The 19,473-nt window shown below is 33.5% G+C and overlaps 1 protein-coding gene across 3 annotated transcripts in view; it reads right to left on the reverse strand.

Moving 5' to 3' along the window:
* Positions 1-19,473, reverse strand: part of LOC117920476 — a 30,976-nt gene that overhangs the window by 10,822 nt on the left and 681 nt on the right. For 2 of the 3 annotated variants that reach the window (XM_034838035.1, XM_034838036.1), the window contains exons 2-9: positions 18,157-18,378; positions 17,019-17,114; positions 10,200-10,252; positions 9,914-10,010; positions 8,277-8,350; positions 7,100-7,217; positions 3,381-3,491; positions 2,320-2,396 (exon numbers count right to left, since the gene is read on the reverse strand). In XM_034838035.1, coding sequence (XP_034693926.1) covers positions 2,320-2,396; positions 3,381-3,491; positions 7,100-7,217; positions 8,277-8,350; positions 9,914-10,010; positions 10,200-10,252; positions 17,019-17,114; positions 18,157-18,378 — 848 coding nt within the window. Of the gene's footprint in view, positions 1-2,053; positions 2,120-2,319; positions 2,397-3,380; positions 3,492-7,099; positions 7,218-8,276; positions 8,351-9,913; positions 10,011-10,199; positions 10,253-17,018; positions 17,115-18,156; positions 18,379-19,473 lie in introns of all 3 variants that reach the window. The other variant, XM_034838034.1, reaches the window with a different exon arrangement.

Raw genomic sequence — 19,473 nt, forward strand, 5'->3', positions numbered from 1 at the left:
AAATATAGTAGACTCAAGGAGAAAGAAAGTCTTCAACAAAGGAAATGCTTAGCTCCTTGTTTGGCTAACTAGTCTACAACTTGGTTGGATGAACAGTGAACCCAAGAGAGAGAGCAACCCATCTCACTAACAACCTCTACAATTTTGCGCATCCAATTGTCAAACTTCCATGAACCTCTTTCCTTATCAACCACCTAAGATATAGAAATGGCAAAATCTCCCTCTATAGTTAGGGTAGAAAGGCTTAAAGCTTTAGCCTGCATGAAACCTTCTAGTCATGACAATATCTTGATAGTCAACCCTACTCCTACCTGATTAGAGAAGACTCCCAACACTCTACCAAAATGATTTCTAATCATGCTTCCAATAGTTATCTGATCAGGGTTATCCAAAGAACATCCATCAAAGTTTAACTTTACTGAACCTATTGGAGGGGATTACCAACCACTCATAATTTTCTTCATTGACCTGTTTGAGAAGCAGGCACTCTTCCAGTCCAACATTAAAAGAAACAAAGGAATATCTACAAAAGGCTTGGTGATTGAAGCCCAACGGTAAAAGAATAGCAAGCCCCAAATGGCATCCACATATCTCCTTTTGGCTGAAAAATCCTTGCAAAGTGACCTTATTTCTTAAGAACTCTAACTTCTTCAAAGAAAGCTAACCTCTTTATTTTAAGCAAGGATGCCCTTCTCCCCATTGTAAATTTGTTGGAAATATGGAATATTGGGAACTGTAACATGGTATATTGTGGCAACACTTATTGTAAGTTTTGATTAGTAAGTAGTTTTGGTTCAAGTTGGATTAGTTTGGGATTCATTTGTTCAGTGGTGGACACCAGTAACTGTTTATTTATTTATTTTTAAATTTTTTTGTCTTTCTTTTGGGAGCCAGAATGAAAACTATCTTTCATACATAACATAATATGTTCTAATATCTTAGGGGTGGGGTGAGGAACCATAATCGTAGAAGATATGAGTTGTCTAGCTGCAAGTGCATGCCAAAATAAAAAGAAAAAGACAATTTCAGGTCTTTTTTATGTTTCATATCTAAATCTATTTTAAGTTAATGCTTAGGCAATTAGGTTTTCATATCTCCAATGGATCCTCTTTGGTTTTGCATATTTCCCCCATGAATACTGCTCCATCAACCATGGTAACCGGCAAGTGATGCTTTCTGCCAGATTGATGCCCTTGTTTCCAATCTACTATTTTATTATTTTATTTTCTGTTTCAGATTTTCCTTTCTCCCTCACATCTTCTTTATGTGTTCTTTGGAGGAAAAAGCATGTTTAAAACTCCATACCAAATCTTGTTTTCTTTTATTTGCTTGTATTATGCTTCTAGAAAAAAAATAATCATTGAATACTAGTGTATGTCTTGTTAATATGAAAAGAAAATTGAGGTTCCAGGTTGTTCTGGGTTGGCCATCATTCTGGTGCCCTGTTGTCACTACCACAGATTTCTGTCAGAAAAGTGTCTATAGTCGTCAAGCTAATGCTAGAAAAGTTACCCAACCTTCTCTTTTCATTCAAAAACTTGCTAGGGAACTTACTACAACAGATCAGATATGGCTTAATCAAACCTACTATTTTTATGCTTCCTAGAAATTGTTATCACTGACAGAAACCAACTCATGTAGTTATTGATGTTGCCGTTGTTGCTGGGACCATCATATCTCCTGTCAATGCTATGGCTCTAGTTATTGCTGCAATTTGAATGTTTGATAATCTTGTCTATGTGCAGAAAATGAAAATGAGAGTGCCCTAGCAACACCTATGAGTACATCAAAAGGTGGAGCATTGTTTTTGAGAAACCAAGTGAAGAATCCCAATCCATGACATGTGATTATAAGACATGGGTGCTTTCAGCCTAATCAATCAGATGGGGATTGTATAAAAAGAAATAAAGAATGTGGCTAAATTATTATGTGGTGGGGTGTATTACAAGGTAACATTTAATATTGTTTTGTACCAGAGTAGATTTGTTCAAGGTTACATTAGGTTAAATTTAATACATACTAGCCCCTAGGTAATTATTTCTAAAAATCTTACTTGTATTTCCACTCAAAGCTTGCAGAGCACTGGAACCTGCTCTTGGGTATGCTTAAGGTTATTACCCTAAATAATAACAAAGTGATGTTATACATAAAAACTTGGGTATTTTCCTGTCAAACATATATATGTAAACTAGAACATCTTTCCCTAAGAAATAAATAAATAAAAAGAGCATGCTGCCCTGTCCTAAGCAAGGAAAATTTTGAAAATGCACAAGTACACTCCAACTCACGCACACAAAGTTGTGAGAGACTATTTAAAACCTGTTGTCCAAAATGCGGTTTTCTGCTTTTGAGGTAGAGCTAATAAGAGATTCTGACAAAATTTTCAATTTATTGACCTGCATATAATTGGACATATGAATTAATAATGATGATAAATGACCAACTAAGACCTAAGTAAATTGTGTGACTAAAACAAAACAAGCCATGTTAAATAAAAAGTCAAGCTTTGATGGAGAAGGAAATAGCTGGCATTTTGTATATGACATTATACTTGATTTCAGTTTTTTATCTTTCCCTTCTAATAGATAAAGGGAATATAATAGAGGAGTTTCAAAGAGGGTGCAAGTCTATTATGCATGAATATATTCAGATTGCATCAAATGCAACTACGTAAACACAAAAACAGCTATTAAACCATTCAATGATTTAACTTTGGTTTATTTGCATGACTAAACCATTCAAATCACTAAAGCTTATAAACAAAGATATTTCAACATTACATAAAGACACATGGCAAAAATGTCACATATGCTTGACACATGGATGAGCTTGCATCTGCAAGATGATGTCTTGAATGACAAGGTAGCCTCCCACTTAATCTCCTCAAATCAGAAAATCAGACTGGAAAGTTCATCAGTGCCACTGATTAACTGCCCTGTGCACAGCAGCAGTATGTTGTAACAACATCCAAGGCATACTATATCATTCAACTTGTTTGGTACCAAAACATACTGATCAACAAGACAACTATGATGCTTGGAAAACTCTACTTTTCCCTGCATGGGATCATCATGAGAACTATCTAGCCCTTATGTGGCCAGCAACACCATGTGTATTAGAGTCAACTTAATATTGAGACCACAACTTGGTCTGCTGCATTAGGAACCAATTACCAAAATAAAACATCAGTTTGGTTTCTCGAGTCCAATGAACATCTTGATTCAGCTGGGATTGAAATATTACAACCAACCTTAGATCAGATCAATTATTGATTAAAACATAAGGTAAATTCACTCAACCTGACAGTGACTCTTAAAAAATAGTGTGGGCTTTTGGAAAAATAAAACCAAAGAAGGACCAATATCACAAGGGAATCAAACCTTTTCAGCATGAACCTCTGGAGAATCACCAGTTCTTAAAGATTTCTTCTTTAGTAAGAGTGCCTCCACTTGGGAACATAGTAGAATCTGTGCAAGTGCCTCCTTTAAAGCCTGCCAGAAGAACAAGACAATCAGCTTCAGTGACTTAAATCTTCATCAAAGTACTTGATTAGAAGTTGTCTGATGATTTCAGAAGCCTTTATTAAACATTAAAAAAATTTCATCAATGTTAGGGTTTGGACCAAAGAGTATATCAAGATTATAGGAGAAATTGTAGGAGGGACTATAGGAAACCTTGTAGGAGAAATTGTGGAATTATTTATTAATTTATTTCCTTTTCTTTCACTATTATGGGCTCATAAATATCCTTATAACTTCATTTGGAATAGATAAAAACAATTAGATGAATTCTCTTGATTTCACCATTTATTCTTGATACCTAAATGTCTGTTGTCATTGCAAAGGCTCATTTTTTGTTGCCATTTTTTTTTTCTTTTCATCTCTTGGATATTTTTCTTGCTACTTGATCTCTCACTCAGATCTTGAAACTTGATTTTTTTTTTTTGTGCATCATAGGTAACAACATGCCAATCAATATCTCACTCTTCCATGGTTTATGGTTGGCATAAAATTGTATGAGCATAACTATCTTCCATCATCAATCATTGCCATGTTGGGTAATTTAGGTAATACTTGTATTCATTCCCTAACCACTTGGTCCTTGGATTAATGATTATGGTGCATCTACTCTTATGACCGGTCAAATCTTACTTCTTCCAATCTTTCCCAGCCTTCATTTTTATCCTTTGTTACTAATGCTAATAGTTCTAAATTGCCTATTCACGGGGTTGGAAAGTTAGCAAGGCTGATTTTACACCTTCATCTATTTTATACAGCCTTAATTTTCCTTTCAACTTATTGTTTGTTCACAAACTTGTCTTTCAACTTAATTGTTCAATCATATTTTCTCCTTTACATTGTGTCTTACAAAATCTATGGACAAAGAGAACAATTGGTAGGGGATTTGAAAAGGATGGATTCTACTACTCCATTGCACAAGCCCCTAGGTCTCCATAGTACTATCTCCTTATGCTAGCAGCACAGTCATCTTGGTCATCTTTCCTTTGCCAATCTATGTTGATTAATTCCTCCTTCTTTTACTGGCTTTAATTATGAAATATGCAAGCTCTATAAACATTATAAGGCTACTTTTAAACTTTACCCAGATGAGCCCTCATTGCATTCATTTGAGTTGGTACACTCATGTCTAGGGTCTAGCAAGAAGCATTGGTTCATATAGTGCTCCTTATCTCATGTCCTATATATGACTTGTATCAATAGAACTAAAGTATTTGATGTTTTCAAGCCTTTTTATGTTGAAAATACATATTAGTTCAATTTTTAGAATTGAGAATGCCCTGGAACATTTCAATGTTGTTTCATGACCAAGAACATTTCCTTCTTCCACCCAAAGTTTTTAAGGGTATCTATTTTGTACATAATTTGAGCCATATTTGCAACAAGCTTGATCCTTAAGCCAAAAAAAATGCTAATTTCTTATTATTCATGAACCCAAAAAGGATATCAGTGTTATAGCCTTACTTTTTGAAAACACTTTGTTTATATTGATGTACCTTTTGAGGATGTACCTTAATATTCTAAAGGAAGTGAACTGTCTTAGCATTTTCTTCTAGAACTAGTTTGTATTGCTCTAGTTCTCAAAATCCATTCTTATAAGAGGTTTTATATTCACAAATAACAATATCCTCATCTAGAAGCATCAAGGCACTCTTTGTCACCTCCAACAGTCCCCTTGATGTCTCCAAATTCTACTTCTAAACTCCCTTTTGTTGTTCCTAAAGGTAGACACTACACGCACATATACTAAACATCCTATTTCTAATTTTGTCTCTTATGATCACTTGTCCCCTTCTTTCAAAATCTTCTCTACCTTCCTCTCTTCTGCTGTTACTCTTGAGTCTTATAATGAAACTCTTTCTCACCTTGGCTAGAGGAGAGCGATGGAATAGGAAATGCATGCTTTATAGTGGAATCATTACTGAGATCTTGTTTCTAAGCATGCTCTAATTGTTGGCCATCATCTGGTCTGTACCATAAAAAATAATCCTAATGATATAGTTGATAAATTTAAGGCTCGTTTGGTGGTCAAAGGGTTCACTTAGACCTGTAGCCTTGACTACATTGAGACCTTTTCTTTTGTGGCCAAATTGAATTTTGTACAAATTATTGTATCTATGGTAGCAAATCTCGACTTACCCTTTCATCAAAATTAATGTTCCATTTCAAAAAATCATTAGTTTGTAGCAATGGCATATGGAGTCACCAACTCCCATTGGATTCTGATATAGGAGCATGAGTGTCAAACTCAAATTTGAAATATAATACTAGTTATGAAAGAACTGAAGGAAAATAGGTCATGGGCTGAATGGCAGGGTGTACTCAACTCCACTCAACAAAAACTTAATCCCCAACATCTTGAGATTAGCTACATGATTTTCTTTTTCCATTCAAGTCTATCTAGACCAATATCCTCCATTAAATCTTGGAAGTCAAGTTTGTCCTTACAGCTTCTACCATGGCTCTTTTGGCCTTCATACATAAATAAGGATTGGCTGACCAAGTTCTATCTGATTGTTGGAAGCATGAGAAAAGTTTATAACTACAATTGTTTCAACTATTGTAAAAATTTGAACTAACTAGCAATATCTTCATATTCAGTTCACATAAAAGTGGATTCTCTCTTCACAGAAGTATAAGGGCCTTATCATAAGAAAATGGAATAAAAATTGACAGTAAATTACGATATTTTGGTAGAATATTTAGTAACTTAAATGGCTATGAGGCATCCCTCTGGCAGTGAAGACTATCAGAGGACAGGGAGAAATAAATGATTGGCAATAATTCAAGGATGAAAGATTATTTACCTCTGCCAATAATGTTTGGCTAAACTTTAACAAACTCGTATCATTATCATGCAACAAAACTCTTACTATAAAAAATTAGAGGAAGTTATCAGTTCCTTTACCAGCCAAAGTTAATATGTAATTAACAGAAAGTCCCCTATCCTAAGCAGACACTCTAGTCAGACACAATATTGGCTGTGCTTGAACAAACCCAAATGCCCAAAGACCTTTGAGTCATGTGGTTGAAATACAGGAATATAAACAGGTTCCATTAACATTAGGCTTGAAAAATACAGAACAAGAAGTTTGAAGGGGGAACAAATATGCTTGGCTCTAGAAAGCTAGAATGCAAGAAAAATAAGCCTTGAAGTTTTAATCAATTTATCCACTAATAAGAGTACATTCATTTCATGCTACTTGTTTTTTCTTTTCCTCTACTACTAGAGACATGGTAAGCAGGAATATGTTAGGTACAGAAAAATTACTGCACTGGGAAAAAGAGTGGGCGGGCTCACTTTCATGAACATGTCAAATAATGACCCCTACACTTTAGTTGAAATCCTGAAAAATAACCTACACTAAATTTTGCAAAAATAAAAATAAAAAGCAAGCAATGAAAATTATTATGTTAGAATAACAGTGTTTTGTCTATGATAATGTTTATGAGTGGAAAACTTGATGCCCACTTAAGCTTTCATCACACCTGCATGAAGTGTGTACTTCAATTCTATTATCAGACTTCACAGACATGTATATTAACAACAAATGTTCATGCCAATATTAAATCAAGCTCACCTCTCTTGTTTCAACAGTTGATTCTTGAGATGATTTATCATTGCCTTCGTTAGAAGGCTGCTGAGATGCTTTCATTCTGTCAAGTTTTTTCTGTGCACTTGAATATTCAGCATCTATTCTGAGACCAGAGAGAAGATTATAAAAACCAGTGGAAGGGAAAGAGTTTTTATTTCAGTTTCACTAATTGTGTGATAATAAACCACAATACACATTAAACCGATACTTCCATATGAGCATGATCTGGAAAAAACAGTATAAAGATTTACATTGTGGCATAACACTCGGAATCATAACAAATGGAAGCTTAAACCTCATGATGGTAGGAAATTAAAGTTCCAACTTGGCTAAGAATTTATCTATCGAGTTCTCTTACTAAAGAGAAAGCTCGCCTTACCAACTATGATAAGGAAAGGTATTCCGTGAGGGTAGTTGATTAGATCTCTAATTTGACAAAGATTAGCAACAATGGTATCCTATGAGAAAATCATTTTCTTAGGTCTCAGGAATAGTAAAATGAATTCCTGGCTCCAAGGTAAAGGTAGGGGTGGGTAGGTGAAACTGAAATTATTCTTTGGTACCACATTTTAACTTTTGTGCACCACAAAATAGCTCTAGCATTACTTCATTATTTATTAATTTGCTTTTTGTATGCCGTTATCATTGTCCCCAACCCCAATATGAATTTTAAAAATCCTGAGTTCATTGTGACAGTGTTTATGCTTTTAGGTTAAGAACATAATGTAGGATAAACAACACATATCAGGGCTGAGGTGCAGATAAATACATATCTGAATTTAAGGGGGGAAGGTATTGAGAAAATTAAGATTCAGCCAGTTTTAGACCACTTGACAATAATAAAAATGGAAATCCACTTTACAAGATCAGAACTTCAATGTCGATAGTGGAAACTAAAAAAGCATGGAATTTTCAAGCATCAAAAGCATAAACTTGAGAAGAAATGAGCCATGAATCTCAATCTCAACAAGTAAAAGATGATGAAACCAAACTACAACCATCAGTCTCAACCATACAACTAAAAGTTGAGGAAACCAAAGCAAAACACCATTCAATTAGGAAAAAAAAACCAACAACAACAACAAAGAGACATTAAATTTGATGTAGTATCAGTGAGTGCTGATGGTTGAAGGACTAATTTAGAAATTCTGTTCTTAACAACCTTACAATATCAGCATTTACTTTCAGCCCTGCAATTGCAGCTTGAGCATATTGGAGCAACTCTTCCCGCTTTACCTGAAGAAAATAGAGTTGGCACAGGGGCAGGGGCAGGGGCAAGGGACAATAACCTTAAAATCTCCACTCATAAGATCAGTATGGTATACTAATGCTTTAAACAGGAAAACGTGTGCCACATATCTATGCTGTAAAGACAATTCTAAGAACAAAAAACAGAAATCTAAAAAACAAAGATGAATCATGCATGAAGAAAAAATTCCATATTAAAAGTAAGGTGCCATAGACTAAAGAAGAGCTTGTCAATAGAATTAGAAAGCATACTATTATGGTACAGTTAAAAATGGCAACAATGCATAAGACCTTGTTAGATGAAAGCTAGTACTGCTATCTGGTTAAACAAAAAAAACTTCAAAATATAAAAAGGTTAAAACTACTAGCCAATCCGAAAATTCAGATCACTAGAGTGATGTGCAGAAGAACTCTAGTACTTCATCAATCCAGATGTTACTGTTCTATAAGCTAGGTTTACAACTGCTACAAACCATTCTCATCGTTACTCCAGCCTGTATACCAAATCTTCTAACTTTAGAGTTAGGTGCAATCTCTGACATGCTTCTCAGTTACCATCTCATCTTCAATTTTCAAAAACTGAAAAGTTGAAGCCTCTTCTCCAGCATTATTAAATACTAACTGGAAAAAGTTTGTCTATTTCATCACACTCAGGCCACCTTCAAACCCAACCAACTTTACCAATCTCCATTTGAAGTTCTATTTTTTTTTTTCTTTTTCCCAGTTTTGATATGTGAATATTTTGATAAACTAGTTTTTACCGTGTTTCCCTTCAATCTAGGTTTTCCAAGCCTTTTTTTGGCTGTGTTTCCCTTCAATATTAGTTGTTTTTTTTTTCCACTGAACTTCTTTTCATGCCAAACTTCATTTCAGGATAATTTATTTATTTATTTGATAGGCAAAGAAAGGTATGTATAGTAATAGCAAAGAAGCACACAAGACATATACAATCATTTCAGGATTAAATTATCTTCTTCCTTTAGTCTGTGGAAAATATTGTAGGAACTCTAGAGAGTTTTTGCTGTTAATTTGTGGATGCTTTGTGTCATTTACTTTCATTCATTCCAAATTCAATTGTGCAAAGTTTCTTTTGAAGATTTCACTGATTGATGATTAGCCATTTCCAGATTGCTACCCTTTATTGACAACTCATTAGCAATCTTATATGCCATCTTTAGTTTGATGCAAGTGTCATTCCATTCACTATGCTGACATGCATCGTCTTTCATCTTCATATTACACATGTTATACTAACCCATACTTTGCTATAATATGTGAATACACATGTCTCTGCTGAGCACATTAGAAATTAAAAATAATTAATAAAAATACACTAAGGCTTTCACACACTATTTTCAGCATTTCACTTTCATTTTCCTCATTCTTTTCAAGATTCAAACAGAACATACACTAAGTCCCAAGATTCTTTTACAAATCCTATTGTTCTGATACCTAAATGATACTGTACATGCTATGAATGACCAGAGCCATAATTCCAACAATTACACCCCATTCAAACATATGCTAAAGGCATGTATATTATATATTTACCAGTACTTCATCTTCGTAGTCTGAGAACACTTGTGCCAAATCTTGTATGCTGCTGATGATTGCATTATGAACTTCCTTCCCTCCTGTAAGACAGAGCCTGAATGTAACCAAACCAAAAATAAGTTTACTTGAAACTCAATTAATATAGAGGGAATTACATAAAACACTAGGTAAGGCCATAGAAACTATATAACTGACCAAACTCATCATTTCTAGCAACCAGGTAAGGCCATGGAATCTATATAATCGAGCATTAGTAAAAAATAAAATGAGTAAGAAGAATCACCCAAACAATTCCAGAAGTAAAGAAACCTCTTCATCCTTTGGTGCTTCAAGAATCTGAACCATACAAAAGAGTTATCCTGCGGTTAACTTCCATGGATCAGAAAGTACGGAGCTCAACTAAATATTTCGTTAGAATGACACTAAGAATCAGAGGTTGGTGAGCATAGTCTCTGTAAAACAATACTTGGACTTTTCAGTAGAAAATAATATCCCAAAACATGTAAGAAAATTGCATTTTCAATCAAGGTACTTAGAGCAACGAATTATTGAAAAGTTCTACTCGTAGTTCAATGTATTGTTATTCTTATCTTGATCAACAAAAATTGGAGTTTACATGAGTGATCAATGATCTTCAAAATATGTTTTATAGTTTATTATTGTCATGAATTTCTAGAGCATAGCCAAAATGAAAGAGTGTGGGGAAGTAAAGTGTGTTTCTTAACAGACAAATCCAAACATCTAAGCTCATATTGAACAGTTATAATCATGGACTGAAAATTTCAGTCATGTTTACATAAACAAAATCGCAGTCTATGCTTATGTCAGTCAAACAAAGTTAGTTATGTATAACATGTTTTCTCATTCCCAGTGCATTAAGATACACCAGGATGAAGATTACTACGGTCATCTCTATTTGAAGAAAAAACATATCCAATCATAGACATCTTACAAGGTTCAAACTTAATAAATTCATATCAAAGAGCCAATCCATACAGGATAATGAAACAAAGAAAAAAAAAAACAAATAAGTGTAAAAGGCACTTTCAAGAAAATCTGGAATTGAACTATGCAAATGCAAGATAAACCACAATCTGACAATTCTAGAAAATCTCCTTCTAGCTATGACAGATGCAACCTATCCCTATGTACGAAATGGATTGAGTGAGAGGGAGATTGAAATCCCAGTGATAGTCTCATATAGAACTCTTTCAAGCCTCTTCTATGATTCAAAATCAAGCTATGTAAAGTGTGAACCATCCTTATAGAGAACATAAAGCCCAAGCGTAGGGGTCATCTTTCTTCATATGGCTTTAACCAGTAAATCATAACATAAGCAATATCTAAACCATAAAAAGAATCTGTCTTCTATATTATGACAAGAGATGACATCTAACAATTAGTCAAGGATGAAAATATCAGTTTTCACAGATATATCTATGGTTAAATTTTATGGATATATCGAGAAATATCTATAGAAATTTTGACAAAAAATATTGATAAATTGAAATTGATCAAAACAAATAGAAATGTTAAGAAAAACTCCAAAAAATGATAGAAGAAGCAATAATACATATGATATAATTTGTGATATTCAATAATAATGTTTAGTGCATTGATAAAAAAATATAAATTTTCTAAATATACAATCAATATTAATATATGTTAAGAATTTAATTTCATCAATGTCATGTCAATAATTTATATCTATTACATTACAATATTTCCATTTATTACCAGAATGAAGACCAATGTGGTTCCATAGGACTATTGAGAATCTCATCTTGATGGAGACAATATTGGTACCAAAACATGATAAAAAAAGTAATAATACATATATTAAACTTGTTTTGTTTAAGAAATCAATATATGAATGATATAATTTGTGATATTCGACAATAATATGTAAAATTTGAAAATATATTTAATACTAAAATAATATTTACTCTTCTATATATGATGATTATTTGTCTATTTAAAAATATTTATAATTTTATTTATACATTTATATAAATATTTTTGTATTTAACTCATGATTTTTGTATTTTTAATAATAAATTAAATAAATTTTGAAAATAAGATAATTAAAATTAATTAGTTTATTAAAATTTTATTTTTTTATAAATTCATATAAAATTTAAAATCAAACATATTATATATCATATATAGAATATTATTTATAACAATGGTTGGTTTCCCAATTGACTCGTAGCACCTTCTCTCACCTAAGAGACCCAAGGTTAAGACCTAGCCTTGCATTCCCTTTTCTGAAAAAATTTGGCCCGCTTAGACCACACCACACACCCACTTTGATTGCTAAAAAAACCCTAGGAAAATCCCGATAAATATTTGAAAATTAAAAAAAAAAATTGATAAATCCTGAAATTTCCACCTTTAGATATATCTCATGCAGACTTTGTGTCATGGTCCGCTTACCCAACATATCCTAAATATATCACCGATATTTGGTGACATTTCTGTCCTTGCAATCAGTCACCTACTCATTTGTTAGTCTTCAGAAGGAAACCATATAGCTTTGACCATGCATTGTTTATTGCACTTGCTATATTCTGTGGGTAACATACATACCCCCAAAGTACCTTCACCCTTGTATCTTATAGGAATAAGGAACATTACTGGAAATACCTTTGAAGACTTACAAGAGAAAAGGAAAGGACAGTTCAATCGTCTTAGCCTTAGTTTGGGACACAAATGAGGATTTAGGTTCCTCTAGGATTTACATGATTAATTTAGGTCGAGGTATATATTTACTTCAGTGTAATTTCAATATTGTTGGAATGGGTTAAACTAGCGGCTCATGACCGTAATTTTTTAAGTGTCATAGTATATGTTTACTGCAGCATAGGGAGTTCAGTAATTTCCATAGCATTGGAATGTGTTAAACTAGCATCTCATGATCCTCTAGAATCTTCTCGTTTTATTAGGATTGGTTTATATAGTTTACTTCCTTGTTGATTCCTATTTCCTTTGACTTACAAGTTAGAGTTCATATTCCTAAAAAGGTGTCCTATTCCTATTAGGAAAATGTAATTAGATTTTAGTAAAGAATTTTCAGCAGCTAATAAGCTTCCTTTAAGAAAGATTGCTAGTTATGATCAACTAGGAACCTGGTCATGATTGTTTAGCTTTATTTCTTCTTTTCTCACCTTTTTAAACCCATTCACCACATCCTACAACTAGAGAAAATTCTAAACATGCTGAATATACAATAATTCTCCAGCATATCTGGTAGCAGAGTCTAAAACAGCTGAATGACAACTAGAAGAAATGAGAATTTTAGGGAAAATTGGAAAATAATCAATTTTCTTGATAATGATTATAGAGAAGGCTGATGTTTTGGAAGTCCAAATTCAAAACCACAATCTGTTACCTTAGCATTGAGAATGCAGCAAATAATGTTCTTAAACCAGCAGCTAATGCTGCTAAGAATAAGGAAACACATGTCAGGAAGAATGTGGAGTAAGGAACAAAGTCAACTATGTCTTCTAGGACTACTCCCAGGGCAATACATCATCTTCAAGGGTCCTAACCTACTCCCTTAGACAAACCAGAAAATGTAATAGAGTTGGATTTAATTAATAAGCATGATTGATATGATATGGTTGGTGATATCATGAACAAAGTATATGTAGAAGTACTAAATTTTGCTGGAAAAAAATTGACCTTTTCAGATTGGTTGGCCACTTTGGAGTTCAATTTGTAATCATGAAATGGACAAGATCAGATTTGAAGGACAAGCGTGAAGAATGATCTCAAAATTGCAAGACATTCACTGATTGTAAAAATGTAAATTGGAAAAAATGAAACAAAAACTAAAGGAAAAATATCCACTTCATGATTATCAAGATGACCCTTATAATCAATTGACTGGTATTAGGCAAGGAGGCTTGAAGATGATTGAGCATGTGAACAAGTTTGAATAGCTGAAAATTGGTTGTAAGGGAGTTGAAGATATACAACTAACTCTTTCCCAATTTAGATCAAGATTGAGTATGAAATTTGCAGCCAGATGCTAAAAAATCATTCCCAGGATGTCAATGAGGCATTGCATTGACTCTTGAAAATGGATAAAAATCTGAAATAATCCCTAACCAAAAGGTTTTCTTCCCAAGTTGAGGAGATAGCCATAACAAAGCATGATGAGGATGAACAGACTTCTATAATCACTGCAGCTAATTCAAAAAATAAGGCTCCTATGGATGATGATAAAAGGAGGAACAATAAGGATTATTGTTTTGAATGTAGAGAAAGGGAAAATATGTTATGATAAAGCTTGAGAGGAAATTTGCACATTGATGCGAAAATAGAAATGAAAACAAAACTAGATAAAGATGAAGGAAATAAACTAATGAGTCCTCCAATGGCATTGGGCTGCAAAATGTTAATGATCTTTAACAAGTAGATGGAGATTTTTTATTTTATTTTTTATTAGCTGTTAGATGTATTCTTGCAACATCAAACCAAGAAAGGGAAATCAGATGCATGCTGATATATTTCAGAATGATCATATATTGTGGGAATGAAACTTGCAGGTAATTATCAATAGAGACAATGACATGAAAGTAGTGTCTGAAGTCCAAAACAATCATTGAAAAGTTGAAGTTGCCAATTGAGCCAAATCCTGATCCATACAACGCAGAATGGATCCATGTTACTTCCACTTCGGTAAGAAAACAATGTTTAGGTTCTATTTCTCATAGTAAAAAAAATGATGATATATGGTGTGATTTTATGCCTGAGTATTATGTGCGTTTTATGAAGTCAACCTCAGTTATATGACAAAGATTGTATCAACTATCAACATGGAAGAGCTATTACATATTATTTCACATTCAATAAGGACAACCTACAATTATGGAATGAATGAAGAAACATCAAGGAGAGAAGCCAAATGATGTTCAACAACTTGAGAAAAGCCTTTATTAGTTCTCACCGAAAAGAAGCTCAAAAAGGATATTCATGATAGAATATGGAAAGAGATTGTACTAATATAAAGAGAGAAATTAAAGGGCGTTTGAAAATACTAAAATGGCAAATCAAGCAACCAAACAATCCTTTATGTATAAATTTTTCGAGTGAGTTCAAGTATATATAGGACACTTTTCATTGCCTATGGAGGGCTTCATTGACTTATTGAGCTCTAAGTAAGGAGAGGAAGTTGGTTTTGTATCCCTATCCACATTGGTCTTAAGGCACCTTTGTATATGCTTTGGTGTACGCTTTTGTTAAGAACTTGTGATCTATTTTCTCTTTAGCTATCAAAGAAAAAAAAAGGTCTGACTGTTTTTCTACAGTGTGTGTTGGTTTATACAAGATTGTAGAGAAACTAAGCTCTAATGCTTATGCCATTTAGCAACCCGAAGACACGGGTATCAGTAATGTGTTTACCATATATGACTTAACCTTATATAGAGGTCATTATGATGATTTTCCTTGAGATAAAGTTGAGCTTTGATTGCCACCAGCGCCACACATAAAATAAGAGGTTGAAAATGTCATTAATAATCAAAGTATGGCAACTAGAGGCAACAACTGCCAAAAATTTCTGGTCAAATGGAAAAGTATAGCACTTGGATAGCCCTGATTCGAATATATTTATACCTTTTAAGAGAAATATTTTAACTCGTTCATGTCAAGTTCTTTCAAGCAGTAGAGAGATGAAAAGAAACATTGTTGGAAACACCCTTTAAAGACTTTTACAAGAACAAAAATATGGTTCCATTATCCAATCCTTAATTTGAGACACAAACAAGAATTTAAGCTCCTCTCAAGACCTCAATAGAACAAAAATATGGTTCCATTATCCAATCCTTAATTTGAGATACAAACAAGAATTTAAGCTCCTTTCAAAACCTCAATAGCTAATTTACATCTTTAACATATTCATATTTTAACAAGGTTAGTTTAGTAATTTCCACACTTGGAACGAGCTAAACCAGCAACTCCTGGTCCTATTGAAGTCTTCTTATTTTATTAGGATAGGTCTAATTATTCAAATTTTTGGTCTAATTATCATATTTTTACTGGTAAATACAACCTATTTATCTCAAGTTCTTATTTGTAGAAGGCCAACAACATGGGTTAGAGAGGTGTCCATAGTTTGAGAGGATAGTAAAGCAAGGTGAGAAAGAAGGGTGGGTTAGGGAGAATGGCAATGTGATCAAGGAGAGAATTATAGGAGAATGAGAATTTCTTTCTTGTTTTCTTTGATGGGGAATTAAGTCTTTTTATAATGCTCCACAATAGTAACTCTCACATTGATTGTTCAAGGACAATTTTGAAGCATCTAGAGATGATACATGTCATGAAGACACAACAGTCCCCCCTCCCTCATGTTTGATACATGTTAATACCGCCTCAATGAGCCTTTAAGTCTAGCCACTGAACAAAGACTATCAAACCAGCCCTTAAGTGCTCATTAGTGGGAAGGTCAACTCCACAATGGGGTGAAGGGATGGGGAGAGTTTGTGGGAGGTTCCAAGTTCAAGTCCCAATGAGGACAAAAATTTACCTATCAAAAAAAAAAAAAAACTCCGCAATAAATCAAGATGTGCCAAGTCCATTTTGGACTCCCCAAGCCTTGCTCTTGACTCAAGTAGGTGTATAAGTATCAAGATGTTGTGTCAAGGGTAACACCTTTAAAGGGGCTATAGGAGATCACCTAGTCACAAGTATTTTGAATGAAATATCACCTCTTTCCTGTGGTAGGAGTGAAATAGTCATCCCTTTCAAGTGCACATATTGTGATGTTTGGCAATCCTAGGATGGTTGTATATAATCAAATAACGTGAGCTAAAACTTTAATCATTTAGGATTTAAGAAGAGGTACAAGAATAAAATTATAGCAATGAAAATAAATAAAAGTTTTGTATTTCCTCACCCTTCATGGAAAGGAGGGTAAGAGAGAAAGGAGAGAGCGAGAGACGGAATATATAAAAAAAATATATATGCATGCCTTTTTAGTTAGTCCCAAGTTATGGATAGTTATTTGTGAGGCCAAACAATAGAAGTCTTACAAACCTATATAACATTAGCAGAATACAAGCCTTCCATATTTCCCAATGAAATTTGTTCAACCTACCATAGATAATGTTATGCCTTCAAGTGCTTGACTGTGAAGAAAGACGTCACGGAAATTCACTGGTTCATCCCCAAGATCAGGGTCATAATACATAATCTGTCCATAGTGATATATGAAACATAGATAAGCAAGCAACTCAGGCAAAAGAATAGGAATACATTTTTTTTTTAATCTATTTCCTGATTGCACTAGCAATTTGAACACACAATTCATAGTCATCCAAAGTTGATAAGATTCTGATATGACTCAAATAGAAACAAGGAAGTCCACAGTTATTCATTTCTTAGACTTTGTTTGGATTAACTTTTGAGAAACAAAAAGATCTCTATCATGCTCAATAAAGGTTTGGATGTATTTAGGTTATTACACTACAGGAACTTCTGGACTAAAAAAAATAGCTTAAAAGCTAGGACAATATTGCGTGTTAAATCAAACTTTCGTAAGAACAAGATTGCCCATTAGAGATTATGGCTTTACCTTCAGCTTCTAGCTAAATCCAGAAACAAGAATCTATCCCAAATGAGACCTTATTCATCCACATGAAATGAGAACCCAAAAACTGAAATAAAAGTCACCAGACTGCATCTTGTTCTTGCTATTAACTTGCAATTGATTGTTAAAATGGATTGTATCAAATGGAGTTAAGCTAATAGTGATTGAAAGTTCTTTGAATATATAAAAACACCAAAAGGGCTGAACCCTAGTATAAAGGAGTATACAGAGTACCACCTAAAGGGAGTCTTACAGAGTACACCCAATCAGGTTGGAAAAACGAAGAAAGAACAAAATAAAATAAAATAACTAAAACAGCAGGTTTCATCATTGTTAACCAGTCAAGCTAACATATGAACAGTACATGGTATTGCAACTTCTTCCAACACAAAGAATTTGCAATAGTGATGCATTGAAAACTTTCTAACATGCCTAAACATTCATGAATGTGGCAAAGAATCAGAAACCTAGATGTGTTAATATGCTCAGTGATTCAAATCAAGTGCATTAAAACACATGCAACTGGGTCAATGTTAATGTAAAAAAAAGGACATGAAACAATGAAAGTATGCAGCATAGTAAGTTAAAATAATTAGTATGATATGACCCATCAAAGTACGGGGAAAATGGAAGTAAAATTACTCACCAAAGTAGGTTTTCCAGGTGAATCCTTGGACTCAACAGGAGTATCATTCTGCACAAGATCTTTTTCATTATCATCATAATAGTTTCCCAATATTCTTTCAATTTCTTTAAGTGCAACCAACCATCTTCTTAGTAATTGAATTCTCTCTAAGCCTCTACAAGAAACAGAAACTTCCTCCAAATTTCTTACGGTATGCCTAAAGCTTTTGATATTCTGCATTCCCTGCATTTTATGCGACTTATTAGAGGCAAATAACTTCTCAATATACTACTCAATAAATAATATAAAATACTTGCAATAGCCCGTGAAGCAAAGCCTTGGGATAAATCTCTCACCTCTAGTAGTAATAGCTGATAATTATAATAAAAAGGATTAAGAAGACAAATCACTCACTGCATAATCAAACAGGATAATGCAAACATTTTGTGACACAAGAAGATGATTCATCCTTCCCTATCAGCCCTGCAAATTTATTTGGGAAAACACAGTCAAAGTATCCCAGCCCCCTTTTAATGAACTCCCATTAGCTCTCTTCAAGATAAGATTTTATGGTGGAGCATATTGCCACATGGAGCCTATTGAGAACTACTTGCGGGTATTGCCATCAAGTCATTGGAAAACCATGCAAACCCCTCTCTGAAGCTTCCAACTCTTTTCTTAAATTCAGTTCACTGCATTAACCATAAAAAGATCTTTACATCTCAAATTTTATTGTCAAAGTGATGATTTGTTGTTTCTCGAATATTGTAGAGATGTGATAGCGATATGGTGTATGTCTCTAACTTGTTGCCAAGAAAGGTGCTATTACAGCCAGAGGCATCCTCATAATAATTTCACTCATTTATCTACAAAAAGATTATGAAATTCTATCGATGAGTTCTGTTGCAGTATAGGGCTTGGATTTGATGGGATGCATCGGTCGGTCTCTCAGCTTTTCGCTTATTGGTGGAGCCAAATTCTCAATATACTGTAACTCTCACACTCTTGGGGTGGGTACCCCTTTTTTCCCATTGTTATCACTCCAGGTAACACTGACCCAGATTTGAAAAAGACCCTTTTTGGATAACAGGAAACGTGGGGAAATGAAAAAGGAAAAGAGCCAAAATAAATAAATAAATAATGAATAATAGCGAATTCAATAAAAAAAATTATTTATTTTATTATAAATTTAGATAAAGAATAAGATTTTGAGAACATTATCCATTATCCAACTTAATAAAATTTTTAATTTATATAAAGCATAAGAATTTGCAAATTTATAAATAATTTTATTTTTTATTAGAAATTTTCTTTTCACAAGTTGGACAAGTGACAGAT

This window comes from Vitis riparia, chromosome 8 (genome assembly GCF_004353265.1).
Source record: "Vitis riparia cultivar Riparia Gloire de Montpellier isolate 1030 chromosome 8, EGFV_Vit.rip_1.0, whole genome shotgun sequence".
Classification (NCBI taxonomy): Eukaryota; Viridiplantae; Streptophyta; class Magnoliopsida; order Vitales; family Vitaceae; genus Vitis; species Vitis riparia.